This window comes from Sciurus vulgaris (genome assembly GCF_902686455.1).
Source record: "Sciurus vulgaris genome assembly, chromosome: 1".
NCBI classification, from domain to species: Eukaryota; Metazoa; Chordata; class Mammalia; order Rodentia; family Sciuridae; genus Sciurus; species Sciurus vulgaris.
The window spans coordinates 114567833-114588912 of NC_136461.1; the positions used below are offsets into that span (position 1 = coordinate 114567833).

Consider the following 21080-nt stretch of genomic DNA (forward strand, 5'->3'; position numbering starts at 1 on the left):
TTAGCATGATATTCTCCAGTTCCATCCATTTACCAGCAAATGCCAGAATCTCATTCTTCTTTGGTTTAAAAAAAAAAAAAAAAAAAAAAAAGGAACAAATTAGAAGTAGAAAAAAAACACGCTCAGAAAGTCAAGGGTTGTATGTTTTCTATCATATGTGGAAGCTAAAGAGAAAAAAACAAAGGGAAACGTATGTAGGGGAAATATTCTGAAAATAAAAGGAAGACCATTAGAGGAGAGGAGTTGGGGCACGGGGAGAAAGCAGGCGAGGGGGAGGGGAGGTATGGAGGAATGAAATTGACCAGATTATGTTATGTGCATATACAGATATGCCACAATGAATCCCACTATTCTGTACACTAATGATGCATCAATAAAGAAGGTCATTTAAATAAGATTTTGTTTTATAAAACTTAAGTGACAATGCTGTGAAGTATGAATTGGAAGTGAGTGACTTTGGAGGCTAGGAGAACTGTGTCGATGGGACTGTCTTGAGGAAGGTGTACAGTGTAGCTCCAAAATACATACTGGGTAGAGTTGTGAGAAACACAGTCACCTGCCCAAACCCAAAGAATGAGCTCAGAGACACAAGGCACAGGGAAAAAAAGGGAGACTTTAATGACGGTCTTGCAAGATCAGGTGCCTGGTGGTCAGGCACACCCAAGAGTGGTTACAATCAGTATTTTATCCCCTTGTGTACAAGATTACCTCCTTCAGTTCCTCATTGACTGAGTACTATGGGGTGCACAGTCTTCCAGAATGTTGCCTAGGTTTTACTGTCTCTTATTGGATTACTTAAAGAAATATACCTTTAATTGTTCCTACCACCCTTTGTTCTCTTGTGGTGGGAGAGTTTCCTTGGGGTTGGTGCATTCTGACACATATGGAGCTCTTCTTTACCTAAATTACTATTTCTTTTTTTTTTTTTAGATTTTTTTATTAAAAATCATAAATTTACATAGGGCAATGTTGTTTGATTCATTCTGTTATTTTTTCCCTTCCCCCCCACCCCTCCCACCCCTCCTTTCCCTCTATACAGTCCTTCCTTCCTCCATTCTTACCACCCTCCTTATCCCTAACCCTAAACCTAACCCTAACCCTAACGCTAACCCCTCCTACCCCCCATTATATGTCCTCATCCGCTTATCGGCGAGATCATTTGTCCTTTAGTTTTTTGAGATTGGCTTATCTCACTTAGCATGATATTCTCCAATTACTATTTCTTTTTCTTTTCTTTTTTTTTATTTTTTTTTATTTTTTATTTTTTATTGTAAACAAATGGGATACGTGTTGTTTCTCTGTTTGTACATGGAGTAAAGGCATACCATTTGTGTAATCATAAATTTACATAGGGTAATGTTGTTTGATTCATTCTGTTATTTTTTCCCTTCCCCCCACCCCTCCCACCCCTCTTTTCCCTCTATACAGTCCTTCCTTCCTCCATTCTTGCCCACCTCCCACTATTTCTTAATAGAGAGATTTCTATCTCTGCCGGTCAGACTGACTAACCCCTTTCCCCAACTCCTGTTTGTCAAGGTGCCTGGACTGTGGATCTGTCACATCCATTAGGCTATGGTGCTATATTGTGCAAGCTAACTGCTTATAACTTTTCATTCTGCTCTATGTCCCCTCTGGCTGCCTTTCTTACACCACAATTTTATATGTAAGGCTGGATACTGTATATTCTGAAAATGGACCCCCAGACTTTCTATTTTTCACAGAGCCTGTAGCTTAAGAAGTAGAATTGGCAAAATTTGATGGAATACTTAATGTGAGGCTGAGTGGGAGGCAGGAGGCTGGAGGAGGCAGGAGGTTGAAGGAGGCAGGAGACAGGTTTCTGACTTAGAAATCTCAGTGAATGGGGATGCTATTCAGAGTTGGGGTTCACAAAGAGATCAAGTCAGAAAGATATTGAAAGTGATGAATTCTGATTTTGTTAAATAAGTTGGAGATACCAAAGTACATCCAGTGGATGTTAACTTTTGAACCTAGAGAACAAGGAAGAGTATGGGCTTTGGAATTCTTTGATATAAAAGTGATAGTTGCCATAGGGTGGAGAATGAAATCAGCAGCAAGTGGGTAAGAAGAAGGAACCCCAGAGAAATTGAAAGGATCAGCAGAGGAGGAAGAGCTCAAGAAGAAGAGTAGACGAAGTAAGAGAAGCAGGAGACCATTCAGGTCATAGAAGATCCAAAAGACAAAGGAGAGAAATATATAACAGCCTCAAATACTGCATTAAAGTCAAATAGGATAAACAACCAAATCATGCCCATGAGGGTATCATGGAACCCTTCTCCCCCTATATATTAGGAGAGAGCATAAATATCAAGGGAAAATAATCACTAGTGGTGATTGAAGAGTGAAAGGGGAAGCCACTACTGGCTCCCATGGTCCACATAGGGGAGGGAAAACTGATGGCCCAAGCTGTTTAAAAAATCCTGTCCAAAGGACCCCCACAGGCAAGTCAGTCCCAGTCAAGAGAATCTGGAAAAGAAAGGGAAAAATGTCTATGCACTGTAGGAGACAGCTGGTGAAGCAGACATGTCTGCCAATGAGGAAGAACTAATCAAAACCCCAGCAAGGCATGGGACAGGATTGGGAGGGGGTGAAGGCTACCCTGAAGAATACATTCAAGTTCCTCACAAGAAAAAGTTCAGCTTTGAGCACCTGCCAAACCCAGAAAGGTCCTATGTCCATTCAGAACATTTTGGTTCCTTATCTCTCCACCCTGTTCAGGTGGTACCCCAAAGCACCAGTGGCACCCAGGTGACCAGGGAAAGAAGAATAGAAACTCCAAGCAGCAGAAAGGATGCTCCTTTCCCATGGAGGTTTCTTGCCTGCAGCAGTCCCAAGTGGGAAAAAAAGGAAATCCAACACCCAATGAAATCAACCTTCTAATTAGTGAAATAAGCTTGTTTATATAATTAGAAGTATCCAGAGAACTTATTTCTTAGCATGGCCCTAAAAGTCAATGAGTTCTGCTAAAGATTTCTTCCCAAGAGAGAAAGAAGAGCCAACCCCTCAGGGAAGGTTTTAGGAAACATCAAAAGAAGGGATAAATTTGTTTTCTGACTTTACCCTTCGAGTGATGCTTGTTCAACAAGAGTGATACAGAACAAGAGTTATACAGAAAAAAAAAAAAAAAATGAAAGACTTTGCCAAACTCAGAGGGAAATCCCAGTGAAGTTAAAATTGCTGTTGGGCATGGTGGTACATGCCTGTAATACCGGAGGCTCAAGAGGCTGAGGCAGGAGGATCACAAGTTCAAAGCTAACCTCAGCAACTTAGCGAGGACTTAGTAAACTTAATGAGAATCTGTCTCAAATAATTTTTTTTTAAAAAGTGTTGGAGATGTGGCTCAGTGGTTGAGCACCCTTGTGTTCAATCCCTTGTACCTGCCCCCACACACACAAAATAACTGCTAATACTTGGATTCTCTTCAGTCTCATAAAATATAAAGGCAGTCAGGGCCTTTGGGTTTACACAGAGAAACCAATGAATGATTCAATGTGTTTTTTGTCTCAATGTTTAAATTACTACTTTTATTAATAACATATCAACTCACCCTATTCATAACTGAAATCATCCACTAAATATCTAATCTTGCTGTGAACACCGACAGGAACAAGCTAGAAAGCAGCAGATAAGGGATATGAAAAGTGGGGTTTCATAGCCAAGATCAGAAAATGAGAAATGGAGACAGAGACAGCCAGCAAGGCAAGGGATGAAGAAGCCTGGTCAACACCATCAAAAATAACACCAAATATGTACAGCAAACATTTATTGGGAGGCTCTCCATAGATGGTATCTCTAATCTTTACAACACCCCTATGATACAGTAAGGTAGTGCAGGGAATGAGAGCACAGGAGTTACACTTAGAAATGTGCTTGGCATGTTAACAGGACTCAATCTAGGTTACATATTATCTTAAGACATTTTACAGATAGAGAATTGAGACTTAGAATGGTTAAGTAAATGACTTGAAGGTCATTAGATAAGTAAAGGATGAAAGAAAGATTGGAACCCAGGAATCTGACACCTGGGTCCTTGCCCTTAACCCCTGACCTGAGCAGGGCTTTGATGCTTGCTCATCTCCCTTTGCAGCCTCTGCCCTCTGGCCCAGACACCTAAGAAGTCTGTTCTTTATTTTATCTCAGTAGTGCTTTGTTGCCAACCAGCTACCCATCAAACTGTAAACCCAACGTGAGGTTGATAGCTAGGATACTAAGAGCAGAGTGTTTTAAAGACTGAGAAGATGAACAAATTATGTTCTGCTTGAAAGTCCAGTTGGTGATAAACTGTATTGAAAACTTCTTGAGCAAGAAATAGGAGAGGGAGGAAAGGAGAGGGGAAGATAAAAATAGCTAGTAGAAATCATATCTTATGACATTGCTGTCACAAATGATTGCCTTCTCCATATCCAGATTGGCAGTTTGGGTTCAGAGATGAACAGTAGGTGGAGCTGGGTCTCCTAAAATGGTTGCACTAGCAGATTTTCAACAACTTTGGGGAGACAGAGCTGATGAACAAAATTACAGAGGAAAGAAAATGAGAAATGGTTTGCCCCAAGACTTTGGCTCTAACACCAGTTACCCCAAGAAGTTAAATTCTGGCCGATTCTTCATTCCCACTTCAGTTCATTTGGGTTTTAATCATATACAGCAGTCTTCATTCTCTGTGAATACCAAGTAGCTCCTAAATTAGGATTCTCCATCTTCCCCAATCCCTTCCTTTCTCTCCTCCAATTCTCTCTCTGGACCGGCTCATGCCTGTCCACTCAATAAACATTGTTGGACTGAAATAGATTTAAGGTTCCTGATCTGCCCAGTGGCACTCGGACCAAAGTCATATTTCTCAATAAGCACACAAAATGTCTCACTGCCACCACACTCAAGTTTCTGAGACTCAAACTCCTATTCCTCTAACACAACCCAGTTTGATCCTTCAGCTCCTGCTAACAGTTAACCCTGACATCTTTAAACCTGAATCATCTTCAACTATTTATTTCTACACAGAGTAGTAACCACCCATATATTCACCTCTATGACAATGTTTCTCTCATTGGCTCATTTTTCTAACACCACTCCCTTCCTTCGAAAATAGAGATTTTGACAATTTCTTTGAAATAGTCTGATTCCACTTTCACTGCACCACTCCATCTCACAATGCATCCCACACTTTGCCATCAGAATTTCAACACCTTCAACATGATCAGATCACAATTTTCATCAAAAGTCACTTGTGATTCATTAGCAAATGGTGGCCAAGATGAGCATCCTGAATTCAAGCACTGTGTCTAAGCCTCCACTTAATTTTCTGCACCCACCTCCCATTACCACCAAAATGCATCCCTATTCCAATCACAAAAGTCTAAGTGGCCCTGCCTTTGAAAAGTCCAGAAGGGAACTCTAAGAAGCAAACCTTTCTACCATAAGACAGAATCTGGTGTTAACTCAATTGGTCAGGAGTAGTTGGGAATGTCAGACTGGATTTCAAGGACTGAACACTTCTGGATTGAAAATATGATCAGTGACTGACATCACACACACACACTCACACACACATACACACACACACACACACAATGGAATAATGAATTTGTTCAGAGACATTTAAAAACACACTAATTCTTAGAATCTCACTTTGGAAAAATTGGGAGAAGAAGAGAGTCAGAAGGGCTGTTGGCAATCCAGAGGGATTTTCCAGAAAGGCACAGAAGGAGCAAGTTAAAACTTTGGGAGGTTAGTGAGGGATCAAAGACCAGGGGTAAATAGTGAGCCAACTCTCTGTTTCCAGCAGCAAAAAGCCTCCAGACCCTGGAGCTGAGGAATCTTCACTGCTGTCTGATTTTTCCAGCACCAATTTTGAGGAACCCGGAGTAAGTGGGACAGTCAAGAGGGTGATTAATCGTGGCTCTATTCTCATATCAAGGGCTTGGGTTGAACTGTGAGCCCTGGAGTCACCCAACAATCACTACTTGTGATGCTGTGATGATGTCACAAATGGAGCCTGCCCCTATCCTACCCCCTCAGCTCCTAGAGCTGCACAGAGGAACCAGAGGGAAAATTCACCTTCCCGGTCATACCATCCACTTCACTCGCCTACTTGTCAAGTTAACTACCAACACAAAGGGGTGAGTGGCATCAGGACAACTGGAAATGGCTGCTCTTTTGCCTCTCCTGTCCTGACAGTGACCTGCAGCACCCCAGGCACTGAGCAGGGTTGGGGGGGTTATGTTTGGTGACAGTTTCCTGTCACTTGCAGTAGCAAGAACTAGGAAACACTTCACCTTGGAATAGAGAGCCTTAACAATCTTAGAGTTCAATGTAATGGTCTGCCTCCCCCAGAGAGCCAACTTCTGAAAAAACTAAATTAGATGCAATTAAATTATTTTATTTTTATTTTATATTTTTATTTCCTTTAAAGTAAATCAAAGGCACACCAATTAGATCCAACTTGAAGTATTGTCAAAGACCAAAAAGCCCTATCTGTATCCAGAAATTAAACTTTCCACAGAAAAACACCTGGAGAGGGGCAAAATCCAAGAGAAGAGGAAAGGAATTCCCATCTGAAAATCATAGTTTGTGCTTCTAACATTCATGTTTTTGACAAATTAAAATTTCTTAATTCATCTCCTTTTCTCTTCTTCCTTTATCCTAATGCATTTGGCAGAACCTGGGTGGAGGTGAGGGAGGGGGCAGTTCTAAGTGGCCCATGGGAACCATTCATAGCAGGGTTCAATTACCTTCCCTGGCTCAGTCTTCCAGAGAAGAAAGTAATTTTCAAGATCTGGGCAGCTTCGGTAGGACAGAGAATTGAAAGAAGAGTCTTGAATTCCAAAGTTCACTCAGTGTACTTCCCATTTATCTCCAGAGGAATGGGAAAGTGACCTTACAGAAGTTCTTTAAAATCTTTCCTGTGCCATGAAGACTTTGACAGGATGATCAAACTTATGGATCCTTGAAATATGGTTTAAGTGAATTATATAAAACACATGATACCAACTATGTGAAAATATAGTTCTCTTCATGGTACTGAGAATTGAACCAAGGGGCATTTTACCACTGAGCCAGATCTCCAGCCCATTTTTCTTTTCTTTCTCTTTTTTTTTTTTTTTTTTTTTATTTTGAGACACTGCTTTACTAAGTTGCTGAAGCTGGGGATTTCAGGTATGTAACACTGTGCCCACCCAACTGTAAATATAGTTTCCATGGAGGTGGGGTGGGGGATATTTCAGGACATCAGGTTAAGAACTCCCACAAGACTCTATGAAATGGAGACAAGGACAAGAAAAATCAGAGTTAGGGAAGAGAGAACAAGACATGCTGCCACAAATCTACAACAGGATGTGAACAGCTTAAATGAGAAGTTCTAGAGCCTGAACACAGGCAGGAAGAGTCCTTAAGAACATGCTAGGAGGATGTGGGAGAAAGCTGAGCAAATCCTCCCCCGACAACAACCTGTCTCATGTTTCTTTGCAGGGTCTACATACTCAAGAAACCATGTCGAATGATGATAAGCATAAATCTAGTGACCCCAGGAATGAGCCCAAATACTGCGATCCTAGGTGTGAACCAAAGTGTGAGTCCAAATGCCAGCCCAGCTGTTTAAAGAAGCTGCTGCAGCGCTGCTCTGACAAGTGCCCACGAGAAAAGTGTCCACCACCAAAGTGCTCGTGTCCCCCACCATGCCCCCCATGTCCTCCACCATGCCCCCCACCATGCCCTGTGCCATGTCCTCCCAAGCCCTGTGCCAAGCCCTGCTCTCCCAAGTGCCCACCTCCTTGCCCACCTCCTTGCCCACCCCCAGAGTGAGGCACCATGGGCACCACTAACCCCACCACCACCACCACCACCACCACCATCACCATGTGCAATGCTCTGGGCTGGACCTGAAACCATGAAGTGATGAAGTGACCAGTAAACATGTTCCTCTGCTGTGCAAGACTTCTGGTGTTTTGGTGGACTTGAGATAACGTTGCTGTTGTTTTAGAGCACTGAGCGACCAAGAGACGATCCCTGGAATGAGGCCAGAACCCCAGACCTCCACTGCCATGCAACTTTCGAGGACCAACTTCCACTTTCTCCCCACTCCCCCCCCAACCCATCTGCTGCTTAGAGAGAGGTGCCTCTTCTGAAGGGTGTACCCAGGGAACACCTGACCCTATTAGAGCAAAGAGTGGGAGGTCCATAAACACGGCAGCAGCTGGTAAAGTGTGTAACCCCAGGAAGCAAGAAAGAGAGGTATAAGCGGGGAAAAGGGAGTGGGATGCTGACAAAAGGTCAGGAAGTCTCAGGAAAAAACATTGTACTACTTTTGCTGTTGGTTCCACTGCATAGGGTCCTCTGAGTACAGGCTGCCTGGCTCTAAACTCTAGTTCTGCTTCTTATCAACTTTGAAACCTTACTCAAATTGCTTAACTTTTCTGTGCCTCACTTTCCTTCTCTCTGCAAAAGAAACAATGCTGCTAATAGTGCTATTTTACAGCATTGCTATGAGGCTTGGTGTTAACAAATGCTGAGTGCCTGGTTAACCGGGACATAGTGGGTGCCAGGTGAAGGAAGTGCCCAACACATGCCCAGGTGTAACACTCATCATACCTGAACCTAATTTCTCTGTGTAGCTGTGAGTCCGCTGAGCACAATGGTCATGCTCTAATGCACCCCTGTGCACACATAGAGAATCTTTAAAAAAATAGAAAAGGAGTTGTGTCAGTTACCTGGCTTTGATACTGAGCTATATTTATGTAGCATGTCACTATTGAGAGAATTTCAGTGAAGGGTACATGAGACTTCTATATTTGCAACTTTCTGTGAACCTGTAATATTTCAAAATAAAAACTTACATACAAAGAAATAGTTTTACATCTGGGTGGACCCCAATTAGGGATAAACAGGGAAAGCATTCACAGCTGCCATGTTAGTAGGGATTATTTACAAGTTCACGCCAAACTGACATAATTCACAAAAGGGAATTTATTCATTCGTATTACTGAGAATTATATGGGAATAGAATGTAAAATGAGAGAACTGCAGAAACCAGAACTTCAGGGCCTGGGTGAGTGGATTCACCCTATCATTTCAGTCCCCTCCTCTTCCTCAGTGTTTCCCACCATCTTCTAGTGCCCCCATCCTATGGTAAGGTCCTTGACCAGCTGCAGGTCCAACTTGAGGACAGGCTGAACACAAGGATGCTCCTATTATTTCCAGGAAAGGAACCTGATCACCTAGGTTATGAGCCCACCCCTGTGACCAAGCAGATGATAGGGATTTGCTACACAAATAAAACCAGCTGAGAATTACTACAGCCCACAGCATTTAAAAGGAAAAAGATTTAGGATTCTCTGCTGTCATAGTAAGAGGTTTTGAAAAAGCCCAGTGGTTCTCCATGGAATCATGACACATCAACAGCTCTCCATCCTTTTAAGAATAATGAACATTTGGAAGATGGTTCAGGATGGTACAAAGTGTGCCAAGGACAGATAGTCCAAATTGTGCCTAAGAAGAAGATATCGGGGACTCATTCCTGACCAAGGTTGTATAATCAGCTAGTTGCAGAGGTCAACTTTTAGAAGAAGAAAGATAGACAAGGTCTTTAGTATGCTACCACCTTGTTTTCTAAATGTAAAAACTACTAGTTACGTTCTCTAACATGAAGAGACCCTGGGGCTTTCAGGGTCTCCTGGCACAGATGGGGTCTGGAGTCCCCAGACTCCAGAGCCACACAGAGAAGTCTCTACTGGATGTTGGGGACCTCTGGACACCTGGGTTAGGGCATTGGGGGACTGTGCTCAACTGCTGATAACAGAAGGAAAACACACCTACCTCAAAGGAAATCAAAAAGAAGGAAAGAGGGAAAGAGGGCAAGGGAGGAATGGTAGAGGAGAAAAAGGAAGGAGGAGGAAGAGAGAATAGAATAATGCGACATCCTTTAGCATCTATTAAATTACTTTTAAATAATCCCAGACCCCAGAGTTTAAAAGAGGGCCACTGTTGACTGGCATGGAAACAAATTATTTTAGAAAACCATCAGGCAGAGTGTAATCCATGGCTGTAATCCCAGCAGCTTAGGAGGCTGAGGCAGGAAGATCTCAAGTTCAAGGTTGGCCTCTGCAATTTAGAGAGACCCTGTCTCAAAATAAAAAAACAAAAAGGGCTGGAACTGTGACTCAATGGGAACGCACCCCTGGGATCCATTCCCAGTGCCAGAAGAAAAAAAATCCTTTTAGGAAACAATTTGGCAAACACAGGAATATATATTAAAAGCATACAACAATCTAGTCTTTGGTTCAATCTAGTCTTTGGTTCCCACTTCATTGAACCTAGGCAAAAATAATTTCAAAATGTGAGGGAACTACATTTTAAAAGATGATCATCATCAAGTAACTTAGAAACAATTTAAGTATCAGTGTTGATTAAATAAATTTGGACCTGTTATTTAATGGACTATTTCATAGCTGTTAAAAAGGTTCTAAAGAGAAAAGAGTAAGACCTCTGTTGAACATGCAGAATATAGTATATATTAGCCAGAAGCTCCTGTCAATAATAACAACAAGGAAATTTGTGAATGTTCTCATTATTTTAGGACAATGGGGTTTTATAGATGACGAGTATTTTTATTTTCACTGGTTTCTGGATTTTCATTAATATGCTTTCCTTTGTTTTCTAACAGAAAATAGAAAATAGTAATAAAATAATAACTCGTGAATACTTCAGAAGGGACCCTCCAGAGTCTCAGAAAGATTTAGGAAAGAAGAACATGTAGGGAGCATGCACCATGGGAAAGGCACCTCACCTTGGCTGCCTTCCTTCCTGACATAGGAGCTCAGTCCCAGGCCTCCAGGTGGTTCCATGAGAACATGGGTCAGAGGCTGTGGCCTTCCAGGTCTCTGAGAACTCTGGGCACAGACTGGGAGGAAGCCAGCTCTAAGAACATGAAAGTACTCATTGCCAATTTAGTTCTTATTTCTCCCATGTAAATGAAACCAAAGATAGACATCTTTTAATGGCTACTTTCCCAGCAAAGAACTGGATCAAAGACAATTCTGGGGAAGATGGCTAGAATGTGATGAGGGTGCCACCTCTCCACAGAATGCTATAATTACTCCAAGCCCCAGCGGCAGTCACCAGGGCTCTGCCTCAAATGGTAGAGGTTGTATAAATAAGCAACCGTTGAGGAGTGACATCACCAGAATCTGTATGGCGCCAACCTGATGGTGCATGGATAATGAGGCGGGGCAGGACCAAGCCCCTCCTTGCATGGCAAAACAGTCGTGAGGGTCCATCAAGACAGTCCCAAAAGGAGACACCACCACAGATTCCCCTGACCTATTTCTCAATAATGAGGAAGAATATAGCTGGCCTTGATAAGAAGGCTTCCAGGCCTTTCCAAACCAGGACAGCTGGAGGCAACTGACAGTGAGCTGAGTCAAGTCTCTAATAGGGCTGGGCACAGAGTCACAAGAATGTCTTGCTTTGAAGCAGAAAGGGACCTTGTAACATCTGCCACTTCCACATGTGAATGGCAATTGGGGAGATGGCAAGAGGTATGTCATTGCCAAACCAGTCCCTAGTTTTCCTGCCCTGCTTCCACATGACCAAAGATTCCAGTTCAGAGACACAAGCAAGGGCACATTCTGGAAGATTTTATTGATGATAAATCATAGCTGCTTCTATATCGCAGCTGTTAATACTCAGCAAAATTTTTTAAAAAATGGTAAATATGGGAAAGTCATTTGCCAAACACAGAAAGACTCTAAGATTTGAAGTGATGGTAAAGTATAGACCAGGACATGTCTTCCAGATGCATGAAACTTACATTCTCCTCTCACTTCCTGAGCCATGAGCTCTCTCCTGGGCTCAAAGGAAATTCCACTCAGAGGATCTATGACTTTTTCCACCAGAAACGCCCTGATCATCTCTCAACCACACCACTGTGCTCACCTTCCTCCAGCTCTAGCTCCAATTGAGTCCAACTAAGAAGCATTGCTAACTCAAAATTAAATATCACACTCTCCTGCTTAAATTCTTAAGGAGGCTCCCCTTTGCCTACAGAGCCATTGACATGACTTGACCTGTCATGCAAAAGTCTTTAGGATATGGCACCAGCCTCCTTCCATAGTCTTACCTCACACCTTTTCCATCTCCTTCTAGAACTTTGCAGCCCAGAAGCAGGTAACTGCTGGCATTTCAGACACACAGCAAAGTCTCTGGCCTTCATGACTTTTTATCTGCTTCTTCTCCAATTCTTCCTCTATCGAGCCCTCCTTTAAATGATCCAGCTGAGCAAATCCTCATCCTTTAACTCAATTCAGGGGTCACTTGCTCCAAGAATCTTCTCCACTCCCCACCCTAGGAGATGTCCCTTTCTGTGCTCTTAGAGTATTCATGCCTTCCTTCCTGGGATGCTTATCATACCATATTCTGGTTATTTGTTTATAATCTGACTCTCTCACTAGACTTTAACCTCTCTGAGATGACAGCCAGGCACATGTAGCAGGCATTCAATAATAATAAATGAGTAAGTTCCCAGTGGTATTTTTCAAAAACAAGAGCAAGTTTCTCTGGACTAAGCTTTTGTCCACTGTGCCTCCTAACCTCACTACACAGGCATCCTCAGAACTTAGCAGTAGGAAGAGGGGAAGGAACTGAATATGGGGGGCCTAAGGTCAAAAGAAAGGCAGCCCTAGTCTTGGTCCCACCCCTGTCCTTGGCCCTTTCTCCTTAGGCCACAAGATAGTCACCCTGCTGGACTCTCCAGGGATGTACAGGCTTCCTCAGAGCAGTTTCTCACCTCAGAAGGCAGCATTGTTAATGGAAAATAGCTTGACATCACACAGATAACAAGGTAGCTCTTCACTAACCAACTGTGTAACCCAGGAAAGTTGTTTAGCCTCAGTGGGAGAAAAGGGTCTCAGCATCTTCACCTGAAGGATGAAACAGAAGTCCCATCAAGGGGCAAAAGTGGAGTGATGATGTGAAACAATTTATGCATGGGTAACAGAAAATCAGGGTGTCAATAACACTTGAATACCTGGTTCAACACATAGTCATGTCCCATCTACCTTAGCAAGAACTGTTTGTCATCTGCTGTGTGAAGCAACAGATTGGAGGAAGAGAAAGTTCCAAGAAGGGATGACAAATATATTTGAAGGCAAATGGAGTTGGGAGCCTTTCCCTCTACTCCATTCCCGAATTGGGCTCACAGTAGGAGCCAGAGGGAGACTGCTGTATCACTGAATTTCAGAGTGGCATGTGGCATAATTTAGGACTCTCGGTGACTAAGTGAGGAAACTAAGATCCAAAGAGGGGAAGAAAAAAAGTCACAGTGAGTTGGTTGTCAAAAGAGTCTAAGATTCCCAACCCAGATTTAAGACAAAGATGACCCAGGACCCAGAATCAAAAGGGAAAAGGTTGAAGACCAACAGCAAACCTAAGTCATTTGAAAACATCATTTCTCCCCATTGCCTGTATCAGTGGTCCTTAACCTGGGGTCCCTGGCCCCCTGAAGGTGAAGATATGTACATATGTGTATCTTATCATGTTCCCAAAACTGTTAAGAACCACAAGCTCCTTTGTTGTCTTTTTGAAACTCAGAATCTCCAATTCAGTGATGCCCTGATGTTTTTTCCATGTTCCATTGTCCAGACCAGACACGAGCTCCCCACATGACCTTTAACAAGGCCTCAGCACTTTGATACTTCATGTTCCTTGTCTAGAAAAATGGCAACAGCTAGACAGTTCTGTGCACGTGCTGGGATTGAAACAAGGAAGTGGAATCAGGTGGCCTCTTATATCCCCCCTGGCCCCAGGAGCCTGTGATCCACAGCTTCTCCCATGGCTCTGACTCAGACTCCCTGTGTAGGTGACACAAAGAGAAGGGAAGGGAGAGGAATGGTGAATTCTTCCCAGGAATTCACAAGCTGGGTAAGCTCTGCAGAAGCACCTGCTCCCCAGGAAACAGGATGAGCCACATTCTGCACTTTTCAGCTTTATCAGGCCCACTACCCTGTAATATGCAGAGACAAATGAATCAGAGGAGTCTGGGAACCTTTATGATCTCAACAAAGGAGATAGTTATTTAATGGAAACAGGGGGGGAAAACAATGTCCTGCATATACCTGAGTCTATTCTGCTGACCCTAATTATGCCCTGGCTCCCAGTAATGATAGCTCCAGAGGTCTAAAATCTGAAATCTCAGATGGCATTAAATCAGATTATCCCTAATCTTCCTGGAGGGTTGAGGATAGGCAGAGAAACTAGTTAGTCACCTTATCTTAAGATGTGCAGAAGGGCAATTTCCCCAAAGCTATTCAAGTCACAGCCCCCAGATACTAAGGTTGATTCTTGAGGGGCTTAAACTCCAAATACTTCCACTCCATATACCTAGGAAAAGCCACCTGACTGGGCCACTGCTACATGCAGAGGATGGAAGACTAGGTCTGTGGGTACATTATAACCTAATCAAGGAGGAAGAGGTCACATACACATGCAGCCACATACTCACAAAGTTACACAGATACCTGGGTTTGCCATTCATGATCACCTTTGTAATGTCACAGAATGTCAGAACGGGAATGAACCCTCCTAAAAGTCTAACTTTCTTATTTGAATGACAACAAAACTGAGGCCAAGGACTGGGAATGTAGCTCAGTGGTAGTATGCTGCCTAGCATATGCAAGGCCTTGGGTTTTATTCCTAGTTGTAATGAAGAAAACAAACCAAAAAAAAAAAAAAAAACTAGACCAGAGAAGGTCAGGGACTGGCATGAGTTCATACAACTTATTACAGATAGAGCCAGGTATCCTGGATTTCTATGCAGTACATTGTCTAGGCATCATGTTGATTAGAAAAGTACAAGTCAAAGACCACATGTTGAAGTGACAGAGTAAAGGTCATAGAACAAGGAGAACTGGGGAAATCAAGGAAGACCTCATGGAGGAGGTGAGTCCTGAACCAATACAGATGGCACTAATATCCTGTATGTAGCTCTATGTCTCTTGGTGTCAGTATATATGTTCTGTAATTGATTGCTAAAATGGTATTTTTACCTTCTTAAAAGGAGAAAATTGAGACTCTAAGAGGTTAAGTCACATATTCAATATTACACATACTCTAGGTAATAAAGCCAATCCTGGACTCTGAATCCAGTTCTTTTTCTACATGCCTGTGACTCCTTTACCAAAACCTAGTCTTTGATTGAGGGTACTATTGTAACAAGTAAGAATCTACTTAAATGAGGGAATGCTAACATGAGAATTCACTTCTTTCCTGACTTGCCCCTCTACAGTTCCCAAGAGCCTCAGACACTGAAGATGTATGTGTTTCTTACTGCTGCTATAACAAGTCATCACAAATTTAATGACTGGAAAAATATATTGTATTATAGCTCTGGAGGTCAGAAGGCTGATACAGGTCTCTCTGGATTAAAACTGAAGTGCCAAGAAAGCTGCTCCAGCTTCTAGAGATTCATGTTGCCCTTCCATTTTCAAAGTCAGCAATGGTCATTTAAGTCTTTCACATTAGACACCAAATCCTATACCACTTTTTCACTTTATTTTCCTTTTTTTAATTAGTGCTTTATAGTTATACACAATTGTAGGGTTCGTTTTGACATATTCATAAATGCATATAACAGAATTTGCTTCATTTCAGTCCCCAGTATGACCAACACTTTCCCTCTCCTCCTTCCTCCCCCTGATTCCCTTCCTCTATTCTACTGGCCTTACTTCTATTAATTTTTTAATTGATGCATTATAGCTATACATCAAAGTGGAATTTGTTGTGATATATTCATTCATGCACATAGCATAGTTTGGTCAGTTTCCTTCCACAGTTCCCCTCTTTCCCATCCCTCCTCCTCTTCCCCAATCCCCATTCTCTACTCCACTGTTCTTCCTTCTGTGTTCATAGTATCCCCCTTTTAAAATTCCTTATTTCTCTCTAGCTTCCTCATATAAGTGAAAACATTCAACCCTTGGCTTTCTAAGTCAGGCTTATTTCACTTAGCATTTTGTTCTCCAGTTCCATCCACTTACCAGCAAATAACATAATTTTGATTCTTCCTTATGGCTGAGTAAAACTCATTTTAAGGGTCTTTGTGAGTACATTGGTCCCACCTATATAATCCAGGATAATTCTCCTATTTCAAGATCATCTGACTACCACTAAGATTCCATCTGCTACTTTAATTCTCTCTTGCCAAATAACCTAACACATTCACAGATTCTAGGGACTAGTGTGTGGATATCTTTGGGACTCCACTATTCTGCCTTCCACAGGACTTTGGAGTCAATTTTAAGAATGTTCCACCATCATTAATCAATTCAATGAGAGGCAGGGAAGCCTTATAGGGAAGTCAAACCCTGGGCTTCATCTAACTGGATTCACCCTACAATGAGAACATGACCTCATTCCTCCATTGTTCTGTTCATCACTATTTAGTCTACATTTCTTTGGGCTCAACCAAAGTCACAAAAGTGTATGTGGCAAAAGCAAGGTTATCTATCTTATTCATCTGTTTCAGAAAATTCTGGAAATCTTAATCTGGTCTCACCATGCCTTTCCTAAGTCAACCTCAGATTCTCCTTTCCTCTCACCTGGATCTCTGTACTTCAACAGCCTCCTAATGAGAATTCCTTCCTTCTTCAAGGTTTCCTGGCATGCTCTTGTCCATGGTCCTTGCCTAAGTAATTCCTGCTGTCCAGTAAGACATAGCATACATTCTTCTCCAGGAGTCTTCCAGGACCTTCCACCAAAGATCAATGAGGGATTTTTCTTTTGATATGTGGGGACTGACCTTTTCCTGTCTTCTTCATGATGTTGTGAGTTCCTTAAAAATCAGACCACAAATTACTGAAAGAATAAATTAATAACTCAGTGGTAAAAAATTTTCTAGACTTCTAGGATACAGGGGAGTTACTCTGTCTCTTAAACCCCATTCCACAGGAAAAAAAAAAAAAAAAGAGAGAGACAAGGAGGGAGAGAAGAAACAGAAGAAAGAGAAAGAAAGAAAGAAAGAAAGAAAGAAAGAAAGAAAGAAGAAAAAAAAAAGAAAAAGGAGAGCCTCTCCATCCTATACAGTTCCCAGCTTCCCCAAATGACCTTGTTTCTTCAGATATACCCACAGGTATTCCAAATTCCTCCCCAGGCATCTGTCTCCCACCAGGACTCCAAGGGCAGTCCATTAATCCTATTTGCACCAGTTCTAAAGGCCAAAAATACCACTTGATCTCCCCAGCTTACCTTTTAAGAACTTTTCACCCGCAGTGGTGCCTGGTCGCGCCCAGACGGTGGCTCGGCAGACGGCTCGCAGTGCGGAAATGTGAGAGCAACTTGGTGACATCAAAAAAAAAAAAGAACTTTTCAGTTATCACACATCCCAAACCTATAAAAACATTCAAAGGCATTCCTTATTTTACCTATTTCTTAGAAAATGACCTAAACCTACCTCTTCAAGTTTAGGTTTTAATTTAACCTAAAGTTAATTTAACCTAAAGCACCATCATTTATAAAATTCCCGGAATTTGGTCAAATTTAGCAAACAAACACAAGATTCCATTTTGTGGACTATGGGCTTCTTTCATTATTAATCTTTATCCATTTTCAATTAAAGAGATCTTCCTCTATTTCAACTGTCTCCCACATCCTTTCATTGCTTCATTAATGCTAACCCCATCTAAAACCATTTGGCCCCATCCTCTTCCACTGACTATACATATGGCATACCTTCTATGCTCTGGAAACCTACAAACCAGGAAAATAATATAATCTTGCACATAAATAACTGGAATTCCTAATAGCAATAATTCATTGCATATAAATAGCACAAAAAAATAGATACTATAAAAGTTCACGAAGAGAGGGATTTATTTCTGGTTTACAGCAACCAGAAAAGGCTCTTGGGTAGTGGTAGACTTGAGTGGAACCTTAAGAACGCTTAGCATTTCAACAGGCAAAGGGAAAGACAGCACACTGGTAAAGTGATGGTCCTAACCAAGACATAGAGGTAGAGAAAACTGGGTGTGTTTGCTTTGAAACTTTTCCTTTCATCCTCTGTATTTTATTGACCTGAATTCCAAGAAAAAGTATTCCAGAAAGTAAAGAGACTAACCTTGTTCCAACCTGTTTTCTTGGTCACTATGAAAACTCTGTAACTCCACTTTCATAAATCAAGTTTGAGAAAAATGAAGATTACATGTCCTCTCCCTCCTTTCTCATACCCTCCAGCCCATTTCCAACCCAGAAGCAAAAAATTATTCCAATTTCCCTCAGGACCTTTATGCAGAAAAATCACTTAATCCAGAAGACTACAGGCCCTATGTTTCTTTGGAACCACATGATGCACCATCTTCCTTGGGTCTGAAAGAGTGACTTTCCAGGCTCCAAGAAGAGGCATCCAATGGAAATGTCTGAAACAGGTCATATAGTCCCCTGGTCCAGAGAGACCCCAGATCTTAGAAGTCTTCCCATTGGTGAAGATGAGATGAGCAAGATGGATCTTATCTTTCACCACATCCTGAACCAGTTTGGGCAGACCAGGAACCTCAACCCTGGTTTAACAGACTGAGATAACATTTTATGAACATTCTTTTCCGGCTGCCACTGATGAAAGAGATCTGAGAGGAGCCCCTCCCTGCTGAGGTCTGGTGAGGACCCAGAGGCCAAAATGCAGGCTGATTAACAGGCATCCCAAGCAGTGACTCAAACATTCGTGATTTCAGAGGAAGCTCGTTATGGTGACTCCACAATTAGGACCTCAGCCCACGTGGCCTGTCAGTCCTGCAGGAAGCTGGACCACAGACTATATAAAAGTCCCCACCTTGCTTGGCTCTGCAATCCAGACCCTTGGTTGAATCTTGTTGAAGACAGGTAAGGTAAGTGGGGGCATCTGTGCCCTCTTTCTCTTTCTATCTCTCTCTCTCCTACTGCATTTTTGGGAAGCCACTGTTCTGCTCCTCCCATGCATGGTATTTTCTTCTGATTTTTTAAGTGGTTTGCCATTTCTTGGGCTTCTCTATCCATTCTGTCTCTTGTGCCTGACTTTGAAAGGACTAGCAAAATAGCAAAGAGAAGTTCTACGGTCAGACAAGGGTTTGGGGGTATGACTATCCAGACAAAAGTATAGTTTCACCATGGAGATGGGTGTCAGAAGGAACAGAGGCAGGAATAGAAAGAGAAAGAGATAAAACGTAGCAGAGAAATAAGGATTAATAATCATTTATTCCCCCTCCCTTTCTCAACTCTTGATGCCTCATTTTCCAGTCTGGTACTTAGTGCAAATCATTTCAAATCTTGTGGTTGTTTCAGATTCTGCAAGTCACCCTGAAATGTCCTTCAGTGACCAGCAATGCAAGCAGCCATGTGCCCCGCCTCCATGTCTTCAAAAGACCCAAGAGCAGTGCCAGGCACAGGCTGAGGAGGTGTGTCTACCCCCACGCCAGGACCCCTGCCAAGCACAAGCTCAGGAGGTATGTCTTCCTCAGTGCCAGGAATTAAGCCAAGAAAATTGCCCACAGCAAGGCCAAGATCCATGCTCACCTCCATGCCAAGACCAAGGTCTGCCTCAGTGCGAGGAGCCATGCCAGGAGCTTGCCCAGACAAAATGCGTGGAGGTTTGCCCACAGAAGTGCTCATCCCCTGGCAAGGGAAAGTAGCTGCTCATATGCCATCTGGGGTCAAGAAGATGGCCAACTGATGAATCCCAGCCCCTGCTCTGGTGACCTTTTCCTGTGGGTATCCCTGTGTACAATATACCTTCTTGCCTTCTGGCTTCCTCAGTATTCCAGGACTTGGTCTGTGTCTCTGAAGACAGGTCTCTCCGTATTTCATCAACCTCAGTGAATAAGTATTGTTCTCAGCAGTCTGGTGGAAGTCTCAAATGTAGAATGGTGTGGTTAACAAGGACCACCACTGAAACCAAGCACAGCACCTTTGAGCCAAAAATTCACCTAACCCTGGGTGCGTTATGACCAAGGACTCCTTTGTCTTTCATTATGTCAGACACTCATTCAAGCCTCAAAACAATTTAAACGCGATGGACTTTGCATTTATCATCACCACCACTACCATGGTGTCCAGAAGAAGAAGAGGTTGGTGGTGGTTCAAAGAGCAAAAATTTAATCATTTTGTCTCTGCATCCTAATAGCAAATGATTGAACATTGGAATGTTGGGTGTGTTTTTTAAAAAAGAAAAAAAGTATGTAAATGATTGAATCCAAACAGCCCATAAAGAAATACAAATGGGATGTTTGGGTCCTTGTCAATCTTTGTGCTTCATAGCAGGTCTGTTTGGGGCCCTTAATTTTCACCATGTACACTCTTTAGAGATGTGATTTGTGTCTCTGAGATATAAGCTGGTCTGCTCTCCAGCTTCCTCACCTCTTCTCCCTGGTGAAGGTAAAATACATATAATAAAACTGATCCTAAGGCTAATCCTGACTTGACATGTGCTCTTTCCTTTCTACCTCCCACCCGCCTGTTGTCCCTGTGGTCATTATTTTCTCCATTTGAGAGGAAAATCTGAAGTGGGAATTAAAAGTAGACATCACAGGGACATAGAAGAGCAACAACAAAAGAGACTGCCTTCAGGTCCCCTAGACCACCCCACTCGCAACCTCTTCAAGGCTCTCACACACAAGAAAACTCAGCAAGAGGCTGGACTAACCACACACAACACTTCAGGTCCAGGGTTATTTCCTCAACAACATCTTTCCTCTCTGATTCTTGATTTTCAGAGGAAGGGGCTGACATAGGGAGGAGGAAAATGTCATTGAAAAGTTGTCCCAAATCCACCCACAACACCTACAAGCACAGCATCAATGTGAGAGAGAAGAACTAAACATGCTTCCAGGGTGAATATAGATTCAAGACCAAAATTGTCTGGCCTGCCGTCTGGTCAGCTTTCAGGAAAGCCAGACAGCCCAGGTAACCTGACTGTACCCTGTCACTCTTCTGCCTGTGGAGGAAGTGCAGATGATATCGGGTTGTGTGAAAGGGCTGAGGAAGTTCAGGTCTGACCTGAAAGAGCCAAAATCTGCCTCCTTGGCAGTGTCCTGAGGTCTGACCTGGACCCAAAGGAA

The 21080-nt window shown here is 42.6% G+C and overlaps 2 protein-coding genes across 3 annotated transcripts; both read left to right on the plus strand.

Annotated features, from left to right (window-relative positions):
- Window positions 1-7503: 7503 nt before the first annotated feature.
- On the plus strand, window positions 7504-7815 carry LELP1 (late cornified envelope like proline rich 1; the record flags this gene model as incomplete). The annotated part of the gene is made up of 1 exon (XM_079155880.1): window positions 7504-7815. One exon carries the CDS (start codon window positions 7504-7506, stop codon window positions 7813-7815), a length of 312 nt encoding a protein of 103 aa, XP_079012006.1.
- A 10940-nt stretch (window positions 7816-18755) lies between these two features.
- Window positions 18756-20433, plus strand: PRR9 (proline rich 9). Of its 2 annotated transcripts, none has more exons than XM_079155864.1 (2): window positions 18756-18875; window positions 19309-20433. In XM_079155864.1, the coding sequence occupies exon 2, from the start codon at window positions 19329-19331 to the stop codon at window positions 19653-19655; it is 327 nt and encodes a 108-aa protein (XP_079011990.1). In that variant the 5' UTR covers window positions 18756-18875; window positions 19309-19328; the 3' UTR covers window positions 19656-20433. The 2 variants fall into 2 exon arrangements, with proteins under 2 accessions (XP_079011990.1, XP_079011991.1); XM_079155865.1 differs by having other exon boundaries at window positions 18800-18870.
- The last annotated feature ends 647 nt before the right edge of the window (window positions 20434-21080 follow it).